Raw genomic sequence first — 24,289 nt, forward strand, 5'->3', positions numbered from 1 at the left:
TTTCCATTTCTAAATTTCTGTTTCTGGTCAAAGGGAAGTGGAAGCCAGGGTCCCAGTAGGGTATCATCCTTAAATGATAATGGCCCAGACCAGATACAAGTCTCTTGCTCACAATGCTACAGGAAAACATGATAAAACAAGATGTTTTCAGGATTTGGAATTCATAAAGTGGTCAGGTGTGTGTGCAATCTGTAGCAAAATATATACAAAAATATGTAACACAAATGAGGGGAATACACAGTTAATGCATTAATAGAAAAGCACTCTAACTCTTAAGTAAACAGCAGTACAAAGATAGGGTGATACAGCCTAGAAGAAATTACATATAAAAGCATTCAACCACCAATTAGAACATATTGCAGATAGCAATTGGAAATGATCAAAACAAATTGAGGTGACAGAGTCGGTGTACAAAAAGCACAATAGAACAATGTTTTTATTAAACAAAGACAGGGTAAAATGATAATGATTCACATGGTCATTTAGTAGTGAAGACAAACACTGAGATTTCTATAAAGTTCAGCGAGCTATGTACCTTTGGAAAAGTAGCAACCACAATGTCATATAACCAACATCCATAGACAGTGCCTGGGTCAAAGGATAGTCACAGGAGAAATGCAGGTGGATGCTCTTCTCACGACTTACGAGGCCATCATGAGGGTCCACATCCCCGCTGATGGTGTTCTCATAACTGAAGTGGGTCCCGTTGCTCTTAAGAGTAAGAAGACAAAACATTTTAGGCATACATTCAAAAATTAAAAATGCTGCCCAGAAGCTTCCTTCAATGTACTAATTTCACCCTCAGCATTGTCCCACAAAGCTGGTCATCATTGTTGAAGTGGAAAACCAGTCGACCCTCCTCAAGAGTCCCGTTGCAGGATTCATCTCGAAGATGGAGGGCATCAGAGTGGAAGCCAGCCTCAAACAGCTGACAGCGGGACAGAGATATGGTGCCAGACCTACCGACACAAGTGATGGACGAGTCTAAGAAGGAGAGAGAAACACAATCTGACTCGTTATAGCATGATATTTTTTAAAGCTGAGTCATCATTACTAATTTGGCTGATAAGACATTTGTTGACTTGACTGCTTAATATAAAGGCTGACTAATGCAATAAATACACTACAGATACTGCTGAAGGTTTTAGTTAGCCCGCACCGTAGCTCTCATTGTTTGGCCGATGGTGGTGCTCATTACAGAAGCAGCCATAGACACCGTCCTTCTCACCACACCACTCGTGCTCTGTGCAGTCCAGCTTTTCACAGGGGTCTGACTCCTCTGCAGACACAGAGAAAGGATCATCAGTGATGAATGGCAATGATTTAAATTTGTATTAAATGTCTTATTTGAGCAGTACAAACATACCACAATGCAAAGCAGAGCGCCAGTCAAGGATGTCTAGCCCCAGAACAGAGCAGGTTTTCTCATAGGCGGAGACAGCGGAACACAGCATGCCATTGGCTGGAGTGTAGAGGCAGAGGTCGTAGACACAGGAAGAGAAAAATGGCTGGGGGTCAGAGTGCAGGTGGCAGGTGCTGAATGGGCCAGTAGTGTTGGTGATGACACTGCAGAGTTGGGAATATTCTTCTCTAAAGGTACAGTCAATCAGTCCATCATCATCTTCATCAGTGGAGCCACATCTGGAAAAGACAAATCATACTGCCATCAGCTACTGCCTTGTTGAAGCATCAATAGTGATTTCCATTGCAACTCACCCTGGTTGGCTGGTGGGTGACTTCCAGCTGTGTCCAAAATAATTATCATTTTGTGCCAGTGTGCCATTGGGTAAGACTTTGTCATCTGAAGGATCATTGTTAGAGTTTCCACACATCCCTGTGACTCTGTCATGACGGTTTTGGCCCAGTCTGACCAGTAAAGTGCTCTGACCATCAAACTGGACTAGCAAGTCAGAGGCATCAACCACTATGTAGCTTCCCTGCCTTACCACCTGAGCTAAGATTCCCACTGTGGTGGGAAGAGAAGCATCATTTCCATTTACCTGAGAGGACAAGAGATGCAATAAGTGTGTGTTGTTACTTTTGTGCAGATTAGACAAAGTAGAATGCTGTTCATCTTAAAAGTGATAGATAGTTTACCGTTACTCTTTTATTGGGTCCAATCCTGATGTGCACACTTTCTGGATGATTTGAGAGGTATATGTCCACTGCAGACACAAATGATACACGATTGTTTCCACGGTGATTGTTGGTGGCTATCACCTGAAACTGTGTTTCGTTAGTGCCATGGTTTGTGCTCTCAGCAATGATGTAGGAGCAAGTTCCCTGGAAATGAGCCACTGCTCCATCAAAGGTGATGTAGTGTGGATCCCCCCACACTGTGCAGGTGGACATGGCATCGTAACAGCCCAGCTGGCCATCTCTGATGGAGCACTGCTGTTCAGGAGTGCAAGATGCAGCAGAACATCGCAGGTCATTTGGAGCGTGACATTCACATCTCTGGGAGCAACCGTCTGTCCAGAAGGACTCGCCAGCCTGTGAATCACACAGAGGTGGGTCGCTTATCCAAAAATTGTACTCAAGTAAGAGTATCATTACTTTAAAATATTATTACTCAAGTAAAAGTGAAAAGTAGTCGTCAAAAAAGTTACTCGAGTAAGAGTAAAAAAGTACTTGGTGAAAAGGCTACTCAAGTACTGAGTAAGTAGCGAGTAACTAGGGCTGGGTCTCGTCACTGATTTCTAGAATCGATTCAATTCCGATTCACAAGGTCCCGAATCGATTCGATCCACGATTCGATTTAATTCGATTCGATTTGATTTAAATCTGGGAAACTTTGACAGTCAGAAATATTATAATTCAGATCAGTACATTTACATATTTTTGTATCAATAAAAAGGAAGCTGACACACGCAAGACTTTATCAAAGGTGTGAGCGCCACAGCAGATGCCTTTGTGTCAAAGTAACTGAAGATAAAACACAGAAAAACATGAAGGTGATTTTCCTGGCCTGGGATTTTATAAAAATATTCTGCAGTACATCAAAAATGAAAGAAAACCATTAATCAACATATGAACATTACCTCTGACATTACAGCGGTTTTATTAGAGACACGGCTAAGCGTTTTGCATTTTGAATAATTTTAAAAAGTTTAAATTTGTTCAGTATTGAACAGCAGAAATGAGGTTTTCTTTTCGGAAGAATGTAAAAGGGAAAAAAACAGCAGCCGACAGCGCTGTAAACAACAGTAGACTTGTGTGTAACAAGCAAGCGAATAATGAAGAAAGGGAAACTGTTCTTGAAGAGAGCGAGAGCTGGAAGCAAAACAGTAAAAGTCAGAGTGAATTCATGACGATGTTTATGTGAAGCGTTTGGATCTTTTTTTGCTGCTGGTTCGGTCAATATTGTTTGGAGAGAGATCAAACTAACAGCTTTAGAATCAGCGCATAAAGGGCATGAACACAAAGCGCGGACCCGCCCACAGATCAGAATCAGCGAGCTGTCGGCTCTCAGCCCCGACCGTGAGAAAGGCAACATCTAACTAATTCTGATCCGCAGGTCGCGCTGTGTGTTTAAGTCTATGTGCAGAATCCCTGTACCTGCTCTCATTTACTGTCTTAACTGTTTGGTGGTTCTTGAAATTTTGTGAGATGTCAGCTGAGATTCTGGCATTTTGGGCAAAATAAATTTATATTAAAAAATCGATTCAGGATTTTAATGAATCGATTTTACGTTATCCAAGCCAGAATCAATTTTAATCGATGAATCGATTATAAAAACCCACCCCTACGAGTAACTGTTTGTCTGATTTATTTTATACATAAATGCTATGAGACAAACAAAAATAAATAAATATACAAATTTTAGTATTTTCAAAGGGAATATATGTAAAAAGATCCACAAAATAAGGCACAACAATTCTAATTTCAAGATTTCAGTTTTTCACAATGTAAATCTTTTTCAAGCAAAACCCACAGTAAATATATTCGTATTTACAGCAGCCTCAGAGAAAACATTAGAACGAGGCAACTTCAACATAACAGACTACAGCTGATGCGCCAGAATGTCATACTAGGGGTGGTTCTTTTAAATACAAGAAGGGATTAAGTAAATCAGAAACAAATGACACAGAGATGCAACAGATATAATCAGGAAGTTTATTCCCAAGGCGGACAGCAGGAATTAAAAAAAAACAAACAAACAAAAAAAAAAAAACACACACACACACACACACAACACATCCCTGCTAAAATTCCACAGGAATAGACATTCTAACAAAAGTATAAAATGTTCTTTGTATACTAAAATACCCTGAAGTATAGACAGTGGATTAACACAATGTAATATGTAAAAACGTAAAAACTACACTCACAAATAAACATTGAAATCAGAGTAAAACTAATTATAAAAGACAAATACAAATTTCCACTATGTGGATGTACATATGTGTATGGCTCACTTTACCATAAATTGTTTCTTCAGTAAGTGAAATGATGGTTCAGCTTCAGCAGCAGTTGGCTCTCAAGGTTCTTGCTGTGAAGCTGTGACCGTTTGGTCAGAGAGTCCTGCATGACTAAAAAGTCTCTCACAGGCTGCAGATGCAGGAAGAGCTGTATTGACTTTGATCAACAGCTTCTTGATCTGAGGAAAGCTATGCAATACATCCACACCTCCAGTGAATGGACATGAAAGGTACCTCTCCAGCTCCACTGCTTCTGGCTTTCCTGACCTTATGGATCCATCATCTTTGTCGGTTAGGCTGCTGTTTGTGCTGGCCTCACCCAGCTCTGTGTCTAGGTGACGTCTGATGAAGTGGAGACCTGTGGAAAGATGTATGGTTTTCAAAAAAATTAGGTCTGGTCATTATAGTGCTGTATACACTGCCAAGCTGCAGATGTTTGTTTGGAGCTAGCCTCCAAAAGCTGGCCGTACACTGTGCGATTTTTGGCACATTTTGAGACGATTTTTCAGCCGTGCAACCGTTTTGGGGATCGGCCCGTGTCTTGCCCTTAATCGTGTGTGCATCGTGTAGTATACATGGGGTAACGAAAAGCAGTTAACACCTCACGACCAGCTCCCAATCATCAATCGTATGGTCGCATGATAATTAAACCAGTTTGAAATCCTGTCGCCTATCACACTGCGCACGCACAAACACAGAAATGAAAGAGAAAAGGTGGAGCAGCACGGCAGTGCAGCGTGTGATCTGGACACAAGAGATGGAGGCAAGCTCATCCCAGTACATAAGCGTAGAGCTGCCACCCAGGCAAAAGAAAAATAGAGCTATATCATGTTATAACGTAAAACGTTTATTGTTCTAACAATATACTTTTCATGTTCGTGCAATATACCTTTCATGTTTGAACAATATAATATCACGTTCATACAATATAATATTTATATTGTACGAACGTGATAATTATGTATTAGGGCTGGGCGTATATCAAGTTTTTTAAAAATATCGATATATTTTCATACGAGATATAAGATGTGACAATATCGTTTATATCGATATAGCCTATGTTACGTTATAATTATACTTGTGGAGCCGCAGGTTTGCCTCTCTTTCGTCCACTTTTGTCTCTACGCAACGTTACTCGGCCTCGCCTCTCCTTCACTGAACACAACTCCGCCTCCCCCATAGCTTCACCTGCAGGCAATGACAAGATGAAAGCGGAAAATCTCCGTTAGCGAGTTACCGCGGATCGTCCCGTGCGTGGGGCTGGACGGCGTCAACGTGCTAGCTAGCTAACCACGCTAACGAGCTAACCGCGCTAACGACATGCAGCCCGGAGGAGCTGCACGGCCTAAAATCCTTTCATTTTCTCAAAACTGGACAGTGCGCCTTATGTATTAATTCTGGTTGTGCTTACTGACCGCGAACCGATTTTATGTGGTACACAGCGCTCAGCAATCTGTCAAAAAATGTTTTAATATGACTTTGCTAAGCTACGGAGCTGCACCGCTTGATGGATTGTTGGAGGATTACGGCTACCGGGGAGGAGCCTCGCGGAGTGATACGTACTGTGCTTCAACGTAATATTACCGTACTGTGTGTGTATAAGGACCATAAATGGCACCTGTTCAGAGACGTGGTGCAGCTGTGAAATCTGTCTCTTTGTTATTATGCTCAGCGTCTATTAGTTTACATTTTGACTGCACAATTGTGAGCTTTTTGTTATGCACAAAAACAACATTTTCTTTTATTTATGGACCATGATTATTTAATAAATGCTGATAATTTATTTTTAAGTAATTTCTTCATGTACATCTACGCTGTATGTAAATAAAAGTGCCCGTGTGACATCTGGGACACAGTGTGACTAAGAACTCTCTTTTTGTTCTTAACTTATGGCTTTAAAAAAAAATATCGAGATATATATCTTATATCGCCATCCAGCTAAAAAATATCGAGATATGAATTTTGGGTCATATCGCCCAGCCCTATTATGTATATTGTAATAACGTGATATTATATTGTTCAAACATGAAAGGTATATTGTTAGAACAATAAACCTTTCATGTTATAACGTGATATAGCTCTATTTTTCTTTTGCCCCGGTGGCAGCTCTACGCTTCCGTATCCGAGGCTTTTCAATGTGGCCTCACAAAATTATTGTGTCTGTAAGACAGAGAGAGGGAGAGCGAAGGACAGATTTTGTATGATAAGCTTCATGTTATGGACGCACAGTTTGAGCACTCAGGTCGCATCAGAGCATCAGGCCGTATAGTGTGAGACCCTGCATCGTGACCTATGAACTTCTAACCTCTGCGACTTATTTGTACAGTTTGAGCAGGAGCAGAATAACGAGACTGAAAAAAAATTGCACAGTGTTTGCCCAGCTTAATGCAAACTGTTTAAACTAAACAAGCTGCTGTTTCACATAATAAACCCCGTCAGTCGCAGTATTGCTTTCTGTTTTAACAGTTAAAGCAGTAGAGACGAGCTGTTTGCATGTGCGTTGAACTCCAGCGTCATTAACCAGGCTAGCTGTTAGCTTATAGCTCACGCTAGCTAACCAGCGAGCAGTTAAAAGGACAGCTGATGCTGCACAAAACACCCACAAACTTATCTCACTACAACGTAGCGCCGAAAATATGACTCGCAGCTCGAGCTAGACACAGCTGCTGTAACATAAGACTGACATCCAGCTAACCACAGCTAAAAAGATATTTAGAGAAAACTTACCGATTCCTCAGGTTACACGAATTGAGTTGTTTCACGCTGAAAAGTTGTTGTTTCGGCTCTCACTGAAGACATAGCTGTTCTTTTGTGCTGCTTTTAAGCGAAACATTCTTTGTATGTGAGGCCAAGGGTGTTCATCCTCTTCAGCTCTAGCGTAGACTCTGCCATCATATTTCTTCTTTCCGTGTGTCGCTACTTTGAAACGCTTCGACCGCCATGGTTTCAAACTGGTCATGTGACTGCATGGCCACATCTGATTGGTGAAAAAGTTACCGGAAACTCCACTGACGGCATGTTATCTAATGTGTTAAACTAATTTTTTTTTTAAAGTAACGAGTCGAATTTTGCAAATGTAGCGGAGTAAAAGTACCGTTTCTTCTTCATAAATGTACTCAAGTAAAAGTAAAAAGTATCGTGAAAAAAAGGTACTTAAAAAGGTACTTAAAAAGTACCTTTTTTTCAAAAACTTACTCAAGTAAATGTAACGGAGTAAATGTAGCTCGTTACTACCCACCTCTGGAATCACACCACACCAAATCATAGCCAAAATGATACAACAAATATAGATCTTAAAATACCATTTTGAAATTTTTTTAATTAATTGTAGGTGATTTAGTGTAGTAATTGCTAGATCACTGCAAACTGCAATTAATAATATACTAAATATTGCGACAGAGCAACCAGTTGTAACTGTTAATCTTTCTCCCACAGAGAAGACAGATGCTAAATGCTGAAATTTCAATAAATATGTGGAACAGAGTTGCATGAAAAATGTATTTAATCACGCTGATGTAGCTGTATAATCTTCAACTGATTGTTTAATGCATTCATTTATTTAGCAATAGCATTTTATTTTATTTTATTTTAAACTGCAGTTTAAAGAGTTAGAGCATCGTTCTGCCTTCAAACAAAGAAGAATGCTGGTGGTTGAGGCAGGAAAGATTCCAGCATTATGGCAATATGGGAATGGTATCCTAATAAATTAAATCCTAAAATCATATTAGTGGGTTATTACCCTATTATTATCAGGTTAGTATATATGAAATGTACTCACTAGATCACAATTATTTGCTATGTCTCTATTTATATCTTCTTATCTCCACCTTGTTACCTCAATATTGTCATATTATTATTGACTTTAATATGTCTTACATCATAGTAGAATCCATCATACTGGCAGCCACAGCTTTCCACTGGGACACACCTGGTCCCACTCTTGATGAAGCCTTCATCACAGAAACATCCCTCAGAGCAGAACTGCTCACAGGTTTCATCAATGCTACTGGCACAGGTGTGGCCACAGTCAGTACCGCACAACTCATAATGGCTGTTGGCTGGACAGTCCAATGCTTAATAATGAGAAAAGCAAAAAATGGCAATAGTGAGACATACCACTTTTAATGTAATACAATCTGGATATAATGAGTGTTGTCAAATTAGTTAAGTGGTTAGCAAATTTCTTGTAAATTTAGATATAAATATAATAAAACAACATGTTGACTCACTGCAGGTGGTGTTCTCCCTCCACGGATAGATACGAACATTAGCAGACTGACAGGCACTGACATATGATTCAATGGCACTGCACATGAGATCGTGGCCTTGATTTCCTGACAAACATACGTCAAACAGACAGTCGTTGAAATATGGTGCCGGGTCCACCTCCTCGTGACAGAAACTGAAGGGCCCATCAGCTGCCTGTATCACGTCACACTGATCTCTAGCAGGCTGTTCATTGGTACACTGTGGACAGGAGGAGCCACAGCCATCATTGCACGTGTAGTTGCCTGGCACCTTCCAGGCTCTCCCAAACTCATCTGGAGATGTGACTATCGTTCCAGATGGTGTGTGAAAGTCATCATTTGGATTTCCATTGAAATTTCCACAAAGTCCACATATTTTTTCTCTGTTGATGACAATAGTTAACAATAGACCTTGTGTTAGTTTCATAAGGATAAATTATTAGTAAATAAATTATTTATATAGCTGGGATTATCCTGTTTTTTAAAGCATGTCAAACAATAAATACTGTAGCTTTGATGGGTGGGAAGTGTACCTGTAATTTGGTGGTACGGAGATAAACACTGCACTATATCCATTATAGGTAACACTCAAGCCGAAATTAGTGCTGGCAACTATACGAGATCCTGTTGCGTAGATAGAAACGTTACCTTCATTCAAGACAATAGGTAAATTTCTAGTTACTCCATTCACCTAGAAGAGATATGCAAAGAAAATCAGTGGGTAGTTTTTCTACTTTTTAATTGTTATTTTTTCTTTGACAGTAGTAAAAATATCCCTAAAACATGTAGCAGCCGTTTACTTCATGAATCTGAAATTATTCATTGCAGTCATCTAATCTGTAATATCATATCTACTTACTTGTACCAAACCTCTTCTGTCCCTTGACATATGCACGTCATAGCCCCACACATTCACAAAAACTTCAGCTACTGTTGAAAGTGGACGCCCATTCAATGCCTCATTCTTAGCTTCCACTGAAAACTGATTGAGCTCATCAGTGGCATTACAGAGGGTCACCAGAACATAGCGGCAGGTTCCTTGGAAGTCATAGGCCTTACGATCAAAGGTGATGTAGTGAGGGTCTCCAGAGGCAGAGCATGTGCCATGGGGGTTGGGATGGCAGCCCAACTCACCCTCCACCACACGGCAGGACTCCTGGGGCCCACAGGAGTTGGGAGTACAGTGGACGTTCCCTGTATTTCCGTTACAGGTACACAAGCTCTGACATTCTTCACCATCCCAGAACTGCTCACCACCTTGGTGATAGCGTCCTTGATGATAGCATCCACAAGATGTTGGTGAAACGCACTGGTCACCATTGAGGATAAAACCACTGTTACACTGACAGCCCTCCTGGCACACAGTATCACAGGTGAAGGGGAAAGAGAGGCTGGGGCAAGCAGAAGGACAAGAGGTTCCACAGAGTTCATAATGGCTGTTTGATGGGCAGGTTAGTGCTGGAGAAAAACAAACAGGTTAACATAAAAAAGCATTTTTAAACATTTGGAGATCATGGCTAGAATTAATTCAAAAACAGTTGAATGCTTACCACAGCCAGTTGCATTTCTCCATTGTCCTAAGGCAACACCCTTCTGTTGACACATTAGTGCATAATCTCGTAGGACACCACACAGAGTTGATGCTGGATTGTTAGAGCCCCCCATGATCTCCACACATACATCCACCTGCTGGCTCGGGTCAACCACAGACCAACAGGGTACAAATGGCCCATCTGGTGAGCTGAGAATGCCACAGTACTGACTAGAATTGTAATTAGTTGTAGAATTTTGGTTCATGCTTTCCACACAGTGAGCAGCCAGAGAGCCATCTCGCCAACTGTCTCCAAAGTCCTGAGAACTGTTGATCAGGACACCGTTGGGTGTATTGAAGTCATCATGTGGATGACCATTGTAATTACCACAGAGTCCACCCAGTGAACCATTGTAGACACCAGGAGCAGTGACACGGACAAAGTGAGGCCAGACTGTCTGCACAGTTACACCAAAGGAGGTGCGAATGATGACACTGTAAATGCTGCTGTGGAAGATCTGGATTCGGTTGGATGTAGTGCTGAAAGGTAGCCTGATCAGCTGACCGTTAACCTGCAGGATCATCCAGTTTTTTGCAGTTAACAAGACTTAAACAGTATTGTGTCCGTGTACACATAAATAAATATTAAAGGAAGAACATAATTTTAAGTAAGTGTTCCATTCACTTACCTTCACTTTACTGTTCCTTGCCATCTCAATAGATACGTGTATCCCCTCTGCTTCAAAATGCAGAATTCGTGCAAAACCATGCTGGCCTCTTGGCACTTTTTCTGCTGTCACCATGAAGTGTGGGTGACTGGACAGTCCCATAACTTTGGCAAGTGTCAATCGACACGCCCCAGGATATTGGTATGTCAGTCCATCAAATGTCTGATATGACCCTGGGCCTCTGATCCAGCATGTTTCATAGCTATTTGGTCTGCATCCTCTTTCTCCATCCTCCACCCTGCATGATTCAAGTGGGCCACAACCATGAGAGTGGCAAGTCATGGACCCATAACTGCAGCTACAACGTCTCCCACAGTCTCCGTCTAGTATTGCAGTTTTTCCAGATCGGTAGTAACGGCCCTCAAAGCTGCAGCCACACTCAGCATGAGGGACGCAGACCCCACCACTGAGGATGTAGCCTGAATCACAGATGCAGCTTTCCTGGGGAGGTAGAGGGCAGTTATGGGTAGAGTTGGGATTAACACAGGTAGGTGGACATCCTGTGCCTTCAGACTCAAAGTGGCTGTTGGCTGGACATGGGATTTCTAGGAATAAGAGAACAACATCGATATTTACATCGGTGTAATTTTAATACAATAATATTTTGAAATAATGCAAAAAAAAAAAAAGAAAGTGATTAACATACCACAAAAGCCAGGTGTCCTCCAACTTGGTAGCTGAATACCACTTTGTTGACACTGACTTGCATACACACTTAGGGCTTGACAGAGAATAGGTCGGTACCCTCCTCCTACACACAGATCATACACACAACTGTCCACAAAGGACTGTGGAGGAAGTTGCTGATGGCAAGCCGTGAAAGGTCCAGAACTACTGCTGAGGATACCACAGTGGTCAGTGTTGCTATACAATGCTGTCTCTTCTACAGTGCAAACAGCACAGTCCAGACCTCCGCACTGTGGCCCACAGCCAAGCTCATCATCCCCAGATGCTTGCCAGCTGTTAGCAAAAACCACATCAGAGCTCACAACCTCACCGTCACGAGTTTGAAAGTCATCTCTACGAATGCCATTGAAGTTTCCACAAAGACCGCATGTACCATTCTGGTAAGTGTAGGGCAAGCTGATCTGAACATGATGAATTGTGTCATAAGACACCACTAAACCAAAGTCAGTGCTGACAAACACAGAAAAACCTGACTCATAAACCTGCACGGTGCCATTGCTAAGGGAGAATGGAGTGGATGCAAAGTTCCCATTAACCTGTAAAAAAACCAGCAAATATATCAAGTGAGAAAAGTATATCTGGTCATAAAGTGTAGAATTTATCCAGAATCAAAATGACCAACCTTAGCCTGACCACGACGTCCTTTGACAAGCTCAATTGTGTCATTGTAGACATGCACTTTCACCAGTCGTGTCCAAGAGACTTGAGTACTGCCTCTGTGCTCATTTTTGCCTTCTACTCTGTAGTAGGGCCGTCCACTATTACATTGCTCAGAGAGAACATACGTGCAAGTGCCTTGAAAGTGAAACACTGTGTTATCAAAGGTGTAGTAATGGGGATCACCGCTTATGGTGCAGGTTCCTCTTGGCACTGTCTGACAGGAGAACTGGAAGGAAGCTGGCTTGCAGATCTGTGAAAAGGAGCACGGCTCATTGCGGCACTGCAGGCCTGTTGAGGTACATGTGCACTTCTGGGCACAGGTACTGTCACTCCAGAATGAACCACCCAGCTGCACTAATTCACCTTAAAAAGAGTAAAAGGAAATGTCCCTTATGCCAAGTGTAAAATTTCCAGATATTTACATTCATAAAACCTTAGGAAAAAACTTTCACACCTCACATTTTTTCATATTGTATCAAATAACAACAGTAATTGCCTCAAGGCACTTTATATGAGTAAAGTTCCCAAAATAACAGCAGGTAAATCCCAACTGTTTTACAGCCCCTACCTTGATTAAGAAAAGATGGGCCCTGATTATACACGAGGAGAAGAATTTTAAGTTTGATTCTGAGAATTCTGAGAATTCTGCTCTGTCCTTTTAGTCCCTGCCAGTACAGCAGCATTCTGGAACAACTTAAGGCATTTCAGTGGGTTTTGGGGACAACCTGATAATAGCAAATCACAGTAGTCCATTCTTCAAGTAACAAATGCATGAACTAATTTTCTAGCATCACTCTGAAATAGAATTTTTCTAATTTTAGAGATACTGCATAAATGCAAAAAAAGCAATCCTGAATATGTGTTAAATATAAGCAGTGAAGGACATAACCTGGTCAAAAACAAAATTTCTGTTAGTGTTAAGGCCAAGGTAATCCCATCCAGAGTATGCATCTGGTTACACATCATGTTTGTAAGATTTTCATGGCTGAGTGCAATCAACTTAGTTTGATCTGAATTTAGAAGCAGGAAGTTGAAGGTTACCTGTGTTTTTATGTCTTTAAGACGTTCCCACAGTTTTGTCTTTTGGCTTCATTGACAGAGCTGGAGATCATCTGCATAGCAGTGAAAATATACGCAATGCCTTTGAAAGATACTGCCTAGGAGAACCATGTATAATGTACACAGAACTGGTCCTAGCACAGAACCTGTGGAACTCCATAATTAACCTTAGTGTGAAGACAACTCCCCATTTACATGAGCCAACTGGAGTCTATTAGATAGACATGATTCAAACAAGAGCTTAATTGCTATGGCCTGCTCTAATCTCTGCAATAAAATACTGTTGTTATTAATCGCTCCGCTGAGGTCTAGCAGCACAAGTACAGAGATGAGACCACTGTCAGAGGCCATCTGCAACTTTCACTAAAGCTGTTTCCATACTGTGATGAGCTGTAAATCCTCAATGAAATATATGACAATGCACTTTGATTAAGCAGACTAAACACATGCAATAACAATAATATGTGTAAAATGGGAATGGGCAATAAAAGTGTAAATTATTATTCTGTGAAATAACTATTCAAAAAATGTTCCAGGAGCAGTGGTGTGTGATGTGCATCACAATTGTGTCTCTTCTGTATATAGGTCAGCTCTCATTGCACAACATCAACCTACTTAGATAAAGAACAGGTATGTAGCTTACTGGTGTAGTGCCAAGTCACTCTTTATTGCTTCAACAACAAGTTGACCTTCACCTAACCCAATGATTCCTGGCCACCAAAGTACAACTGGTGCAGGATTCATATTTACATATTTAAGGTAATGTGCAATGTACTGAGAAACCTCATCCACTTCATTTTTCATTGTCTGCTTAGCATGCAATGCTTGTATTGAAATATGGAACTTTTCAAACACCAGTGCAGACGCCACTAAATCAGTTATCAGTGGACATATCCTGAGCGTGGGAGATAGTTCCTTATGTCATGGAACGGACATATTATAGTGGTTTAAGAAGAGTTACTAACCACCTAGTGCTAAGTAAGCAGAATGTCTTTTTTGTAGAGGAAGTGGTCTACAGGAAGTAGTGTGCTCTTTAGCTGCTGCAGTGAAAAAAATTGTAATCTGATGGCAATCTCTGCAATCCTGGTGTTAAAGTCCACAATATCAGCTTCATCCGTAAGTTCCTATATATTTAATGTGTATTAGTAAGTTTTGACACTATTTTGAGTTAAATCATATGGAAGCAGGTAGATGCTTGTATTTTTCAGCAGATGCTTCATTTGTGGTCATGTATCTTTCATTAGAGCAATGTTATTCTCCCAGTGTAATGGAACATGTCTTCATTGTGTATTTTGCATTCCTTTTCTTTGTACAATCTTACAAAAAAGAGAGAGAGAGAATTTATTTTCATCATTAAATCCTGCCAAACACAACAAGGGGCCTGTTTCTTGGAGGATGAAGTGCTTGGAATAAAGAATGTTAAGCTAGCTGTATAGCTAAAATTCCATTGCCTGCAACAAACTTTAGTGAGGACAGCATAGTAAAAGGATGACCACTCAACGTGGAAGTTAAAAAGAGTGAAGTATTGTCAGTCTGCATCACACTGCAATGGAGGCCACAAGCGCCTCAACACTAGCTTCAAAGGAAGACAGAGCTGAAGGCTCACGAGATGAAGTTGAATTGGGGTCTATTTATTCTCGCCACAGCTCAAAGAGGTCACACTCATCAGCAAGCTCCAGAGTAAGCTATGAAGCAGCCAGGGCGCAAGCCAAAGCAGATGCAACGAAAACCAGAATAGCATTCACGGAAAAGGAAGGTGAACTGAGAGTTGAAAAGGCCAGACTAGAAGCCAAGAAAGATTACATTAATCTACAGAAAGAGGCTGAGGCTGCCCAAGCTGAAACTGAGGTGTTGGAGGCAGATGCAGGAGATGTGAACGAATTCAACAACAAAGAATTTGACTTTCTGCCCTTGCCAGAGTGTGCATTGAAAAGGACTGATCACTATGTTACACAGCACACACAAGAACAATTCCCACAAGAACCCAAAGTAGAGAATGATTCAACTTTACCGCCAACATCCACTCCGTTTCCAAGCTACAATCAGAATGCACAGCCCCAGCTCGTCGACAACGGAGCCAGCTTCTCTCAAAATAATGCTCAGCCACTCCATATGAACTTTCCACAGCAAGAAGATGAGCGCTACCAGCGCAGGGTACTGACCGACAACCGACCACATCCAAACAGCTCCCACAATAATGACTCATCTACAGATCTTGCCAAGTACCTTGCTAAATCCCAGCTGGTTTCTTCACGCCTAACGAAGTTTGATGACTTACCCGAACATTATGAAGCCTGGAGAGAAGCGTTCATCAACACAATCGAAAGTCTGAGTCTATCAGCGAGTGAAGAAATGGATCTGCTTTTCAAATGGCTGGGTAAAGAATCTGGTGAGCATGCAATCAGAATAGAGTCTGTGAATACCGGACAGCCTAAGGTGGGACTTAGAATGATCTGGGAAAGACTAAATAAAAAATATGGTGCTCCAGAGGTGATAGAAAGAGTTCTCTTTTGTAAACTTGAGAGTTTTCCGAAGATCCACAACAGAGAGTGTCAAAAACTACAAGAACTGGCTGACTTGCTTACTGAACTTGACGTTGCTAAACGAGAGGGTTACCTGCCAGGTTTAGCCTATCTTGATACATCAAGAGGTGTGCAGACAATTGTGGAAAAGCTCCCTTTAAATCTCCAAGACAAGTGGCTGTCACATGGGTGCAAATACAAGAGAGATCATCATGTTGCCTTTCCTCCTTTCTCCTACTTACTACTTAAAAAATTCATCTGCAGAGAGGCTGAAGAGAGAAATGATCCCAGTTTTAACTATCCAGATCTTTTCACAAATTCTTACAGAAAAGAAAAGTAAAATCAAGTGAGATCTGTCTCCGTGCACAAGACAAACATATCTATGGCTTTGGAGCGCAAAATAGGAAATCCAGAGAAGCTATGCCCCATGCACCACAAGCCTCATTCTCTTCAAAAATGCAGAGGTTTTCGAAAAATGCTCCTGGAAGAGAGGAAAAGGTTCTTAAAGGAAAACAACATATGTTTTTGCTGCTGCGTCTCTACGACTCATCAAGCCAAATCTTGTGAGGCTACCGTTAAATGCGGAGAATGTGACAGTGATAAACACATTTCCACTCTGCACCCCAGACCAGCTTCACGCTACTTCCTCGACAGAGAATGGGGGGGAGAGGTCGGACACAGAGGCACAGAGTGTCACATCCAGATGTACCCAGGTATGTGGGGATGGGTTTCAAGGCAAATCCTGCTCAAAGATCTGTCTGGTGAATGTGTACCCAAATGGCCACCAAGAGCAATGGCAGAAGATGTATGTCATTTTAGATGACCAAAGTAATGTTTCACTGGCCAGATCTGAGTTTTTTGACATGTTTGGTCTCAAGGGAGCAGCCATGCCATACACACTGAAAACCTGTCCAGGCATCACAGAAGCATCTGGGAGAAGAGCCCACAGTTTTATGATAGAATCGTTGGATGGGAAAACTTACCATTCCCTTGCCTGCACTTATAGAGTGTAATGATATCCCAAACAACAGGTCAGAGATACCCACACCCAAAGCTGCATGTCACCACCATTATCTTAAAAGAGTGGCAAATAAGATTCCAGCGCTTGACCCAGATGCAGACATTCTTCTTGCATAGAAGATGCTCACAACACGCCTACAGTAAGTGCTATGAAAACCTGCATCCTGGAAAATGGCAGACCAAGTCACTTTGCCACGTGTGAGAATAAGATAAAGGTGAAAGAAAATCCTAATGGCAAAGATGAGAGAAAGAGAACCCCATCCAATGGAGACATCCAAAATGCATCGACGGTGACTAAACTTGGAGAAACAGTTTTCAATGCCACAGAAAATGACAACCTGCTAGCACACTCCATTGAGGATTCAGTCTTCCTACAGATCATGGAAGATGAAGTCTTCCAGGATGAGACAAAAAGCTGGGTTGTGTTAAGAAATAAATATATATTCTTAATGCTTATTTGCTGATTAGATTGTTTTATGAGAGGCCCAGACTTGACTAGGTCACAGGCTGACAGGAAACTGCATGTTTTTGCAGTATATGAGGAGCAGACAGAGAGTGAAACTAAGTTCAGACGAGGGGTGACAGGTTGCCCTGGCAACAGACCTCAGAAAGGGGAAGTTATTGCAAGCTGCACAGGAAGTAAGACACAAGGAAAAGAGGAACTGAGTAGAAGGAGTTGGGTGTATTGAAACTGTGTGTGGCGTCTGAAGTACTAAAATAACACCTATATGAGACTCATCTTGAGCTTCTAATGTTAGAGATTCTGCAACTGGCTTTGGGCTGTGCAGGGCTCTCTCTTCCGGAAGATGATTGAATAAAAAATATACAAATGTTTTGACCACTCTGAGTCGGGTTTTCTCTGTTCTATCATGGGGATCAAAGAAGGTTTAATAGTTGCCCCTCTTCCCTTTCGGCACTAGTGATGGGTCGTTCGCGAACGAAATGGCTCTTAGAGCCGGTTCTTTGATGTGAACGACGAGAGCCGGCTCTTTATCGCGAGCCGTGACGGCTCGTGGGTTTTTTGTTTTTTTTTCTTTCTCTCACCCTCTGTCTCACACTTTTTTTCCGCTTCACTCTGCACGCGAGCCTTGTGCTTTACGCTGGGCAGAGGGGGGAGGGGCGGTAGTTACACTCAGTAGCACAGGAACAGAGCCAGAGGGAGAGAGAGAGAAAGAGAGCCAGGGACAACAACTTCACATTAGAAAGGTATAGTAATCATCCACAACTATTTTCGGTTGCAGATGATAAAGGATTCAGAAAGTGCGGATTCATGCGGGCCCATATGACAGAGAATGTGCATGTTCTTTTTGTTTTCATATTATAATTTATATTTAATTATATTTAATTGTGTTTTGCAGTGTTTTGTGTTGTTTTCACTTTAAATTTGTAAAAGGAAACAGCTGAAAATTTAAATAGTTAAAAGTTGAAATGTGAATAGTTGATTTTTGTATTATATGATTTATTTATTACATTTTATGTGGCGTGAATAAATAAAAGTATATTTACAGTGGTCCCTAGAGACAAAGCACATACAAACTTCAAATCACGTACGAACTCTGAAGCATGTACAAACTCCAAAACACGTAAAAACACGTACAAACTCCAAAACACGTAAAAACTCCAAAACACGTACAAACTCCGAAGCACGTAAAAACTCAGAAGCACATAAAAACTCAAAACACTTACAAAAGACAACAGAAGTGCTCCAGGATGCTGGGCGCAGTGTTGAGCTTTTGTTATCTTGTGGCTACACAATCCAGCAAGTACCAACGACCGGATTTGGTGTGTGATAGTAACAGGTAGATGAACTTTTTTTTTAAATTATTTGAATATATTTGAGTGCCTGTGTATAAATACACAAACAATACACACATGCTTTCAATTGTGTAATTTAAGTGATCTAGTAGCTCTGCTTTGGAAGTTCAGTTCATGCTAGAAATGTGTTTTGGAGTTTGTACGTGTTTTGTCTCTAGGGGCCACCGCATATATTTATATATAAACATATATAAATAAAACCACTTTTTTACGTTAGTAATTCCTTTTGTGCATAATTTTATATTATTGTGAATAATAAATTAATTAAAGCAACAAAACAACCTGAAGAGCCGGTTCGGAGCCGAAAGAGCCGGCTCTTTTTAGTGAGCCGAGCCGAAAGAGCCGGCTCTCTAAAAAGAGCCGGAAATCCCATCACTATTCGGCACCCACGTAAACGTCTACCAAATAACAGATGCTATGTTCATCACGTCTGATGTCACTGCAGAAGACTTTAGATAAGAAGCCTGAAATGAAAATGCATTTCACAGACTTCATGCAAAATATGTTAGACAAGGGACATGCTGAACTTGCTCCACCACTCCAGGAGGGGGCAGAATGCTGGTATTTGCCCACGTTTGGTGTTTACCATCCCAAAAAAACAACCAAGATTCATGTGGTACTTGATTCCAGTGCTCAGCATGATGGAATCTCGCTAAATGAGGTGCTGCTGTCTGGACCAGATCTTAACAACAGTCTCGTTGGTGTCCTCAGATTCAGAAAAGATCCTGTGGCCATAACTGCAGATATTCAGCAGATGTTTTGCTGTTTCATTGTTCGTGAGGACTGCAGGGATTTCCTTAGATTCCTGTGGTACCAGGATAACGATCTGAGTAAGGATGTGGTGGATTATCACATGCGTGTTAATGTTTTCGGAAACAGCCCATCACCTGCAGTGGCAATCTTTGGTCTGAGGAAAGCAGCAGAGCACCAAGAAGTTGAATATGGCAGTGATGCAAGGTGCTGCGTAGAAAGAGACTTTTATGTAGATGACAGCCTCCGATCTTTTGCTACAGCAGCAGAGGCCATTGATGTTCTGCGTCGAACACAGAAGATGTTGGCAGCATCTAACATCACTCTGCACAAAATAGCTCCAAATCGAGCTGAAGTAATGAACGCATTTCCTGCAGATCAAAGAGCAGACAATGTAAAAGACCATAACCTCTTCGTGGATGACTTACCAGTCCAACGCAGTCTTGGAGTCAGCTGGAACATAATGACTGACACTTTCGGATTCAATATTCCTGAGAATCAAAAGCCATTTACACGCCGTGGTGTCCTGTCAACAGTAAACAGTCTGTTCGATCCTTTGGGGTATAGCTCCTGTTGTGGTGACAGGGAGACTGATTCTAAGAGAGCTAACAACCGAGAATGCAGACTGGGATGCAGAACTCACTGAGGCTAAAAAAGAAAGTTGGAGAAGATAGAATGAATCATTGTCAGCACTAAAAAACCTTGATGTTCCACAAGCATATGCCTCTTTCTCTGTTTCCAAAGCACAGCACGCTGAATTATCGATTTTCTGTGATGCCTCTGTCAAAGCAATATCTGCAGTTGCTTATCTTAAGTCAACAAATGAACAAGGTCTTCAAGAGGTGGGTTTTTGGGAAATCCAAGCTCGCTCCCAACCCAGGCTTTACAATCCCAAGACTGGAGTTCTGTGCTGCTGTCATGGCCGTTGAGATAGCCGATCTTGTAATCAGGGAGCTTGATCTGGATCTCAAGGCAGTGAAATTCTACACTGACAGCAGAGTTGTATTGGGATACATACACAACGAGACTAGGGGGTTGTATGTGTGCAGCGCATCCGGCAGTCAACACGACCAGAGCAGTGGAACTACATTCCTTCAGAACTAAATCCAGCTGATCATGGGTCACGTTCTGTTCCAGCCGCCGAGCTTGCTGACACCACGTGGCTAACAGGATCAGCATTCCTAATGAAACAACCAAAGGTAGCTGCCAGTGGCGATAATGGATCAACATTTGACCTTGTGAACCCAGATGCTGATGCTGATGTACGTCCTGAGGTAACCTCGCTCGCCACACAAGTTAGTAGAGACAAGCTTGGCTCAAAACGCTTCCAGCATTTTTCTAGCTGGACCACACTCAGTAAGACTGTGGCACGTCTGTGTCATATTGCTCAGTGTTTCTCCCACTCCTCAAAGAATCAAAGGTGTGTTGGATGGCATATCTGCAAAAGTGGCCTGTCAGTCGTTGACATTGTCAGAGCAGAACAGATCATCATAAAATGCGTGCAAGAAGAAATGTATTCAGAAGAACTGAAATGCATCAAAATGAAACATGACCTTCCGAAAACCAGCACTCTGTACAAACTCCGACCCATTCTTGACAACGAAGGTATGTTAAGAATAGGTGGACACATTGGCCGAGGACACCTTGAAAGTGGTGAAGTCCATCCGCTAATAATACCAAGCCGCAGCCATGTAGCAAGCTTGCTTGTTTGTCATCATCATCAGGCTGTGAAGCACCAGGGCAGGCATTTCACTGAAGGTGCAATTCGCAACAGTGGTCAGTGGATTGTTGGAGGGAAACATCTCATCAGCAGCATCATTCACAAGTGTGTTACATGCAGGAAACTAAGAGGAAGAACCGAGCAGGAACAAATGTCAGACCTACCCACAGAGCGCCTTCAGGTTGACCCTCCATTTTCCTACGCTGGCCTTGATGTTTTTGGACCATGGGAAGTGGTGATAAGCCGTACCAGAGGCGGTCAAGCACAAGACAAAAGGCGGGCTGTCCTTTTCACATGTATGTCCACACGAGCCATACATTTTGAGGTTATTGAAACAATGACGTCCTCAAACTTTATAAATGCGCTCTGAAGATTTTTCTACATCAGGGGTCATATCAAACAGCTTTGCTCGGACTGTGGGACCAATTTCACTGGAGCGTTCAAAGAGCTGAAGATGGATCCTGGCAATAAGAGCGTAGAGGATTATCTTCTTCAACAAAAATGCACTTGGGTTTTCAACCCACCTCAATCCTCTCATATGGGCGGCGCTTGGGGGCGCATGATTGGAGTGGCAAGACGGATTTTAGATTCTATGCTTCTTCAGGTTGGACATGTAAAACTCACTCATGAGGTCTTAACCACTTTCATGGCTGAGGTGAGTGCCATTGTCAATGCAAGGCCGTTAATACCAGTTTCTACTGATCCTGAGGCGCCTCTGGTAGAGGACCCGAGCTTGAAGGATAAACCGCCCGCAGGGGCGTGCTGGGTGTTTTTTTATATATATATATGTACTTCTATATACATATGCAGGACACCTTAAACTAGTTTTTTAATTAAGCAGCAAGGCAGAACAAAGTCGGGCCTGTATCAAGACACGAGGACTAAACCCCAATTCAACCAGACGCAGAACTGATCCGGAATTAAAACAGGACTACAACAGTAACCAAGACAGAATCAGAACTAGATGATAGTAGCACTAAAAATCATCATAGACCTGCACTACACTTATTTTTTAATTCTACCAAAGTACAATATTTAGATTGAGAAAAGTTTATATAATTATTTAGCCTTGTTGTGCAAACAAGCCAGCATAACTTAATAAATATAGAATTTGAAAAGTAACAAATGGTATCTAAAAAGAAACACTAGGTACTAGATACATGTTCTGATGAGTTTTGGCAAACAACCATTTGACTAACATGTGTGTCTCACCTGCTCTTGTTCATCTCTGTTCTGTCGTCATTCTCTCTCTCCCTCTCTGTTCCTCTCTCTCCCTCTTTGTGCTGACAATCAAGCCAAACACCAACATCATCAACTATACAGTTGAAACCAGATATTTATGTACTCTTTAGATAAAAACACAAACACTTTTTTAATTGTAATATCAAATCAGACTAAATGTTTATTTTTTTAGATTGATAAATATAAAAAACATATTTGTTAACTTTAAGAGTAAAGAGAGAAACTATCTGTATTTCTCAATTATAAATGGCACCAAATTGTATTCAAATTGAGCCACACTTATGGAGGTCCACAATTCTTTTCCTGGTGTTTTGGTTGATATCTCTTGATTTTCCCATGTCAAAGAAACAGGCTCTGTGTTTTGCCTTATATGCATCCACAGGTGTGCCACCAATTCACTCACATGGACTCTACTAACCTATCAGAAGCTTCTTCAGCTCAGAATGGAATTGTCTGGAGTTTTCTTATTAATTAACAATAAACTTAGTGTATATGTACTCCTAAATTTGATGAAAGTGATTAAAATAGACAGCTCCCTCTTTTTATTCTGACATTTAACTAATTCAAAAGATATTTCAACATTTATTTATCTAAAACAAAACAAGTTTACTCTAAATTGATGTTTAACAGTAAAAAAAGGTTTTTATGTATTCTCCCTAAAGTGTATGTAAATATCTGGTTTCAACTGTGAATATACTGCTGTGTATTGAAATTCCTCTTGTTTTGCATAGATATACTGAACAACATCCAAAGCATAATATAAAAAATAACATCTACCTGAGTTTTTTGCGCTCTGTGCTTCGTGTGTTGTTTTTGTTTTATACAGTTGTCAGTCAGGCATCTAACTAACAAATTACACTCCAAAAGACCCCATGCTTCTGAAAAAATGACCCGGGCTTAAGCCCAGTAAGCCACCCCCCGCTCCGCTGATGGTTGACTCCAAATCTCCCGAACACTACGTCGATTTGAGAACGCAAGACCGAAACAGCGAGACCAAGACCGAGACCAAGACAAAAGTCCGTCGAGACCAAGACGAGACCACCCATATGGAAAAGATATATATAAATCTTATAAAGTTTGTATCTGTCTTGTGTGAAACTTGTATGAAAAGCATGTAAGTGTGAAAACAGATATAAGATCCCTTGAAAAATTATATAATGAAACTTGTATGTTTCTGATACTTACTAAAACAATGTATGAAAGTAATGCGAAAGTGGCCACTTTCATGAGTAAATCATGTAAGCCTTATATCACATATAAGTTTTTACTATTTCTTTTCCGTATGGGCAAGACCATGTAAAAGTGGTCTCGAGACATCCAACTCTACTACCACACACCAAATCCGGTCATTGGTACTTGCTGGCTAGTGTGGCCACTAGGTAACAAAAGCTCAACACTGCGCCTAGCATTCTGGAGCACTTCTATTGTGTTTTGTACGTGCTTCGGAGTTTGTACGTGCTATGGAGTTTTTACGTGTTTTGGAGTTTGTGCGTGCTTCGGGGTTTGTACGTGCTTCAGAGTTCGGACGTGTTTTGAAGTTTGTACGTGCTTTGTCTCTAGGGGCCACCGTAAATATACTTTTATTTATTCACTCAACATAAAATGTAATAAATAAATCATATAATACAAAAACCAGTTCAACTTTTAACTATTTAAATTTTCAGCTTTTTCCTTTTAAACATATTTAAAGTGTAACAACACAAAACACTGCAAACCACAACACAATTCAACATAAATTAAAATATGAAAACAAAAAGTACATGCATATTCTCTGTCATATGGGCCTGCATGAATAAACTTTCTGAATCCTTTATCATCCAACTGAAAATAGCTGTGGATGATTACTATACCTTTCTAATGTGACGTTGTTGTCTCTGTCTCTCCATC

At 41.2% G+C, this 24,289-nt stretch overlaps 1 protein-coding gene across 2 annotated transcripts in view; it reads right to left on the reverse strand.

Annotated features, from left to right (window-relative positions):
* Positions 1-409: 409 nt before the first annotated feature.
* Positions 410-24,289, reverse strand: part of LOC113019362 (alpha-tectorin-like) — a 28,944-nt gene continuing 5,064 nt past the window's right edge. For both annotated transcript variants that reach the window (XM_080305500.1, XM_026163024.2), the window contains exons 7-20: positions 12,237-12,637; positions 11,574-12,150; positions 10,889-11,472; positions 10,219-10,771; positions 9,528-10,126; positions 9,202-9,359; positions 8,651-9,051; positions 8,298-8,494; positions 2,098-2,493; positions 1,717-2,000; positions 1,367-1,641; positions 1,160-1,279; positions 800-984; positions 410-711 (exon numbers count right to left, since the gene is read on the reverse strand). In XM_080305500.1, the coding sequence (XP_080161626.1) occupies positions 520-711; positions 800-984; positions 1,160-1,279; positions 1,367-1,641; positions 1,717-2,000; positions 2,098-2,493; positions 8,298-8,494; positions 8,651-9,051; positions 9,202-9,359; positions 9,528-10,126; positions 10,219-10,771; positions 10,889-11,472; positions 11,574-12,150; positions 12,237-12,637 (4,922 nt within the window). In that variant the 3' untranslated portion in view covers positions 410-519. The remainder of the gene's footprint in view (positions 712-799; positions 985-1,159; positions 1,280-1,366; positions 1,642-1,716; positions 2,001-2,097; positions 2,494-8,297; positions 8,495-8,650; positions 9,052-9,201; positions 9,360-9,527; positions 10,127-10,218; positions 10,772-10,888; positions 11,473-11,573; positions 12,151-12,236; positions 12,638-24,289) is intronic.

Source organism: Astatotilapia calliptera, chromosome 8 (genome assembly GCF_964374335.1).
Source record: "Astatotilapia calliptera chromosome 8, fAstCal68.1, whole genome shotgun sequence".
Classification (NCBI taxonomy): domain Eukaryota; kingdom Metazoa; phylum Chordata; class Actinopteri; order Cichliformes; family Cichlidae; genus Astatotilapia; species Astatotilapia calliptera.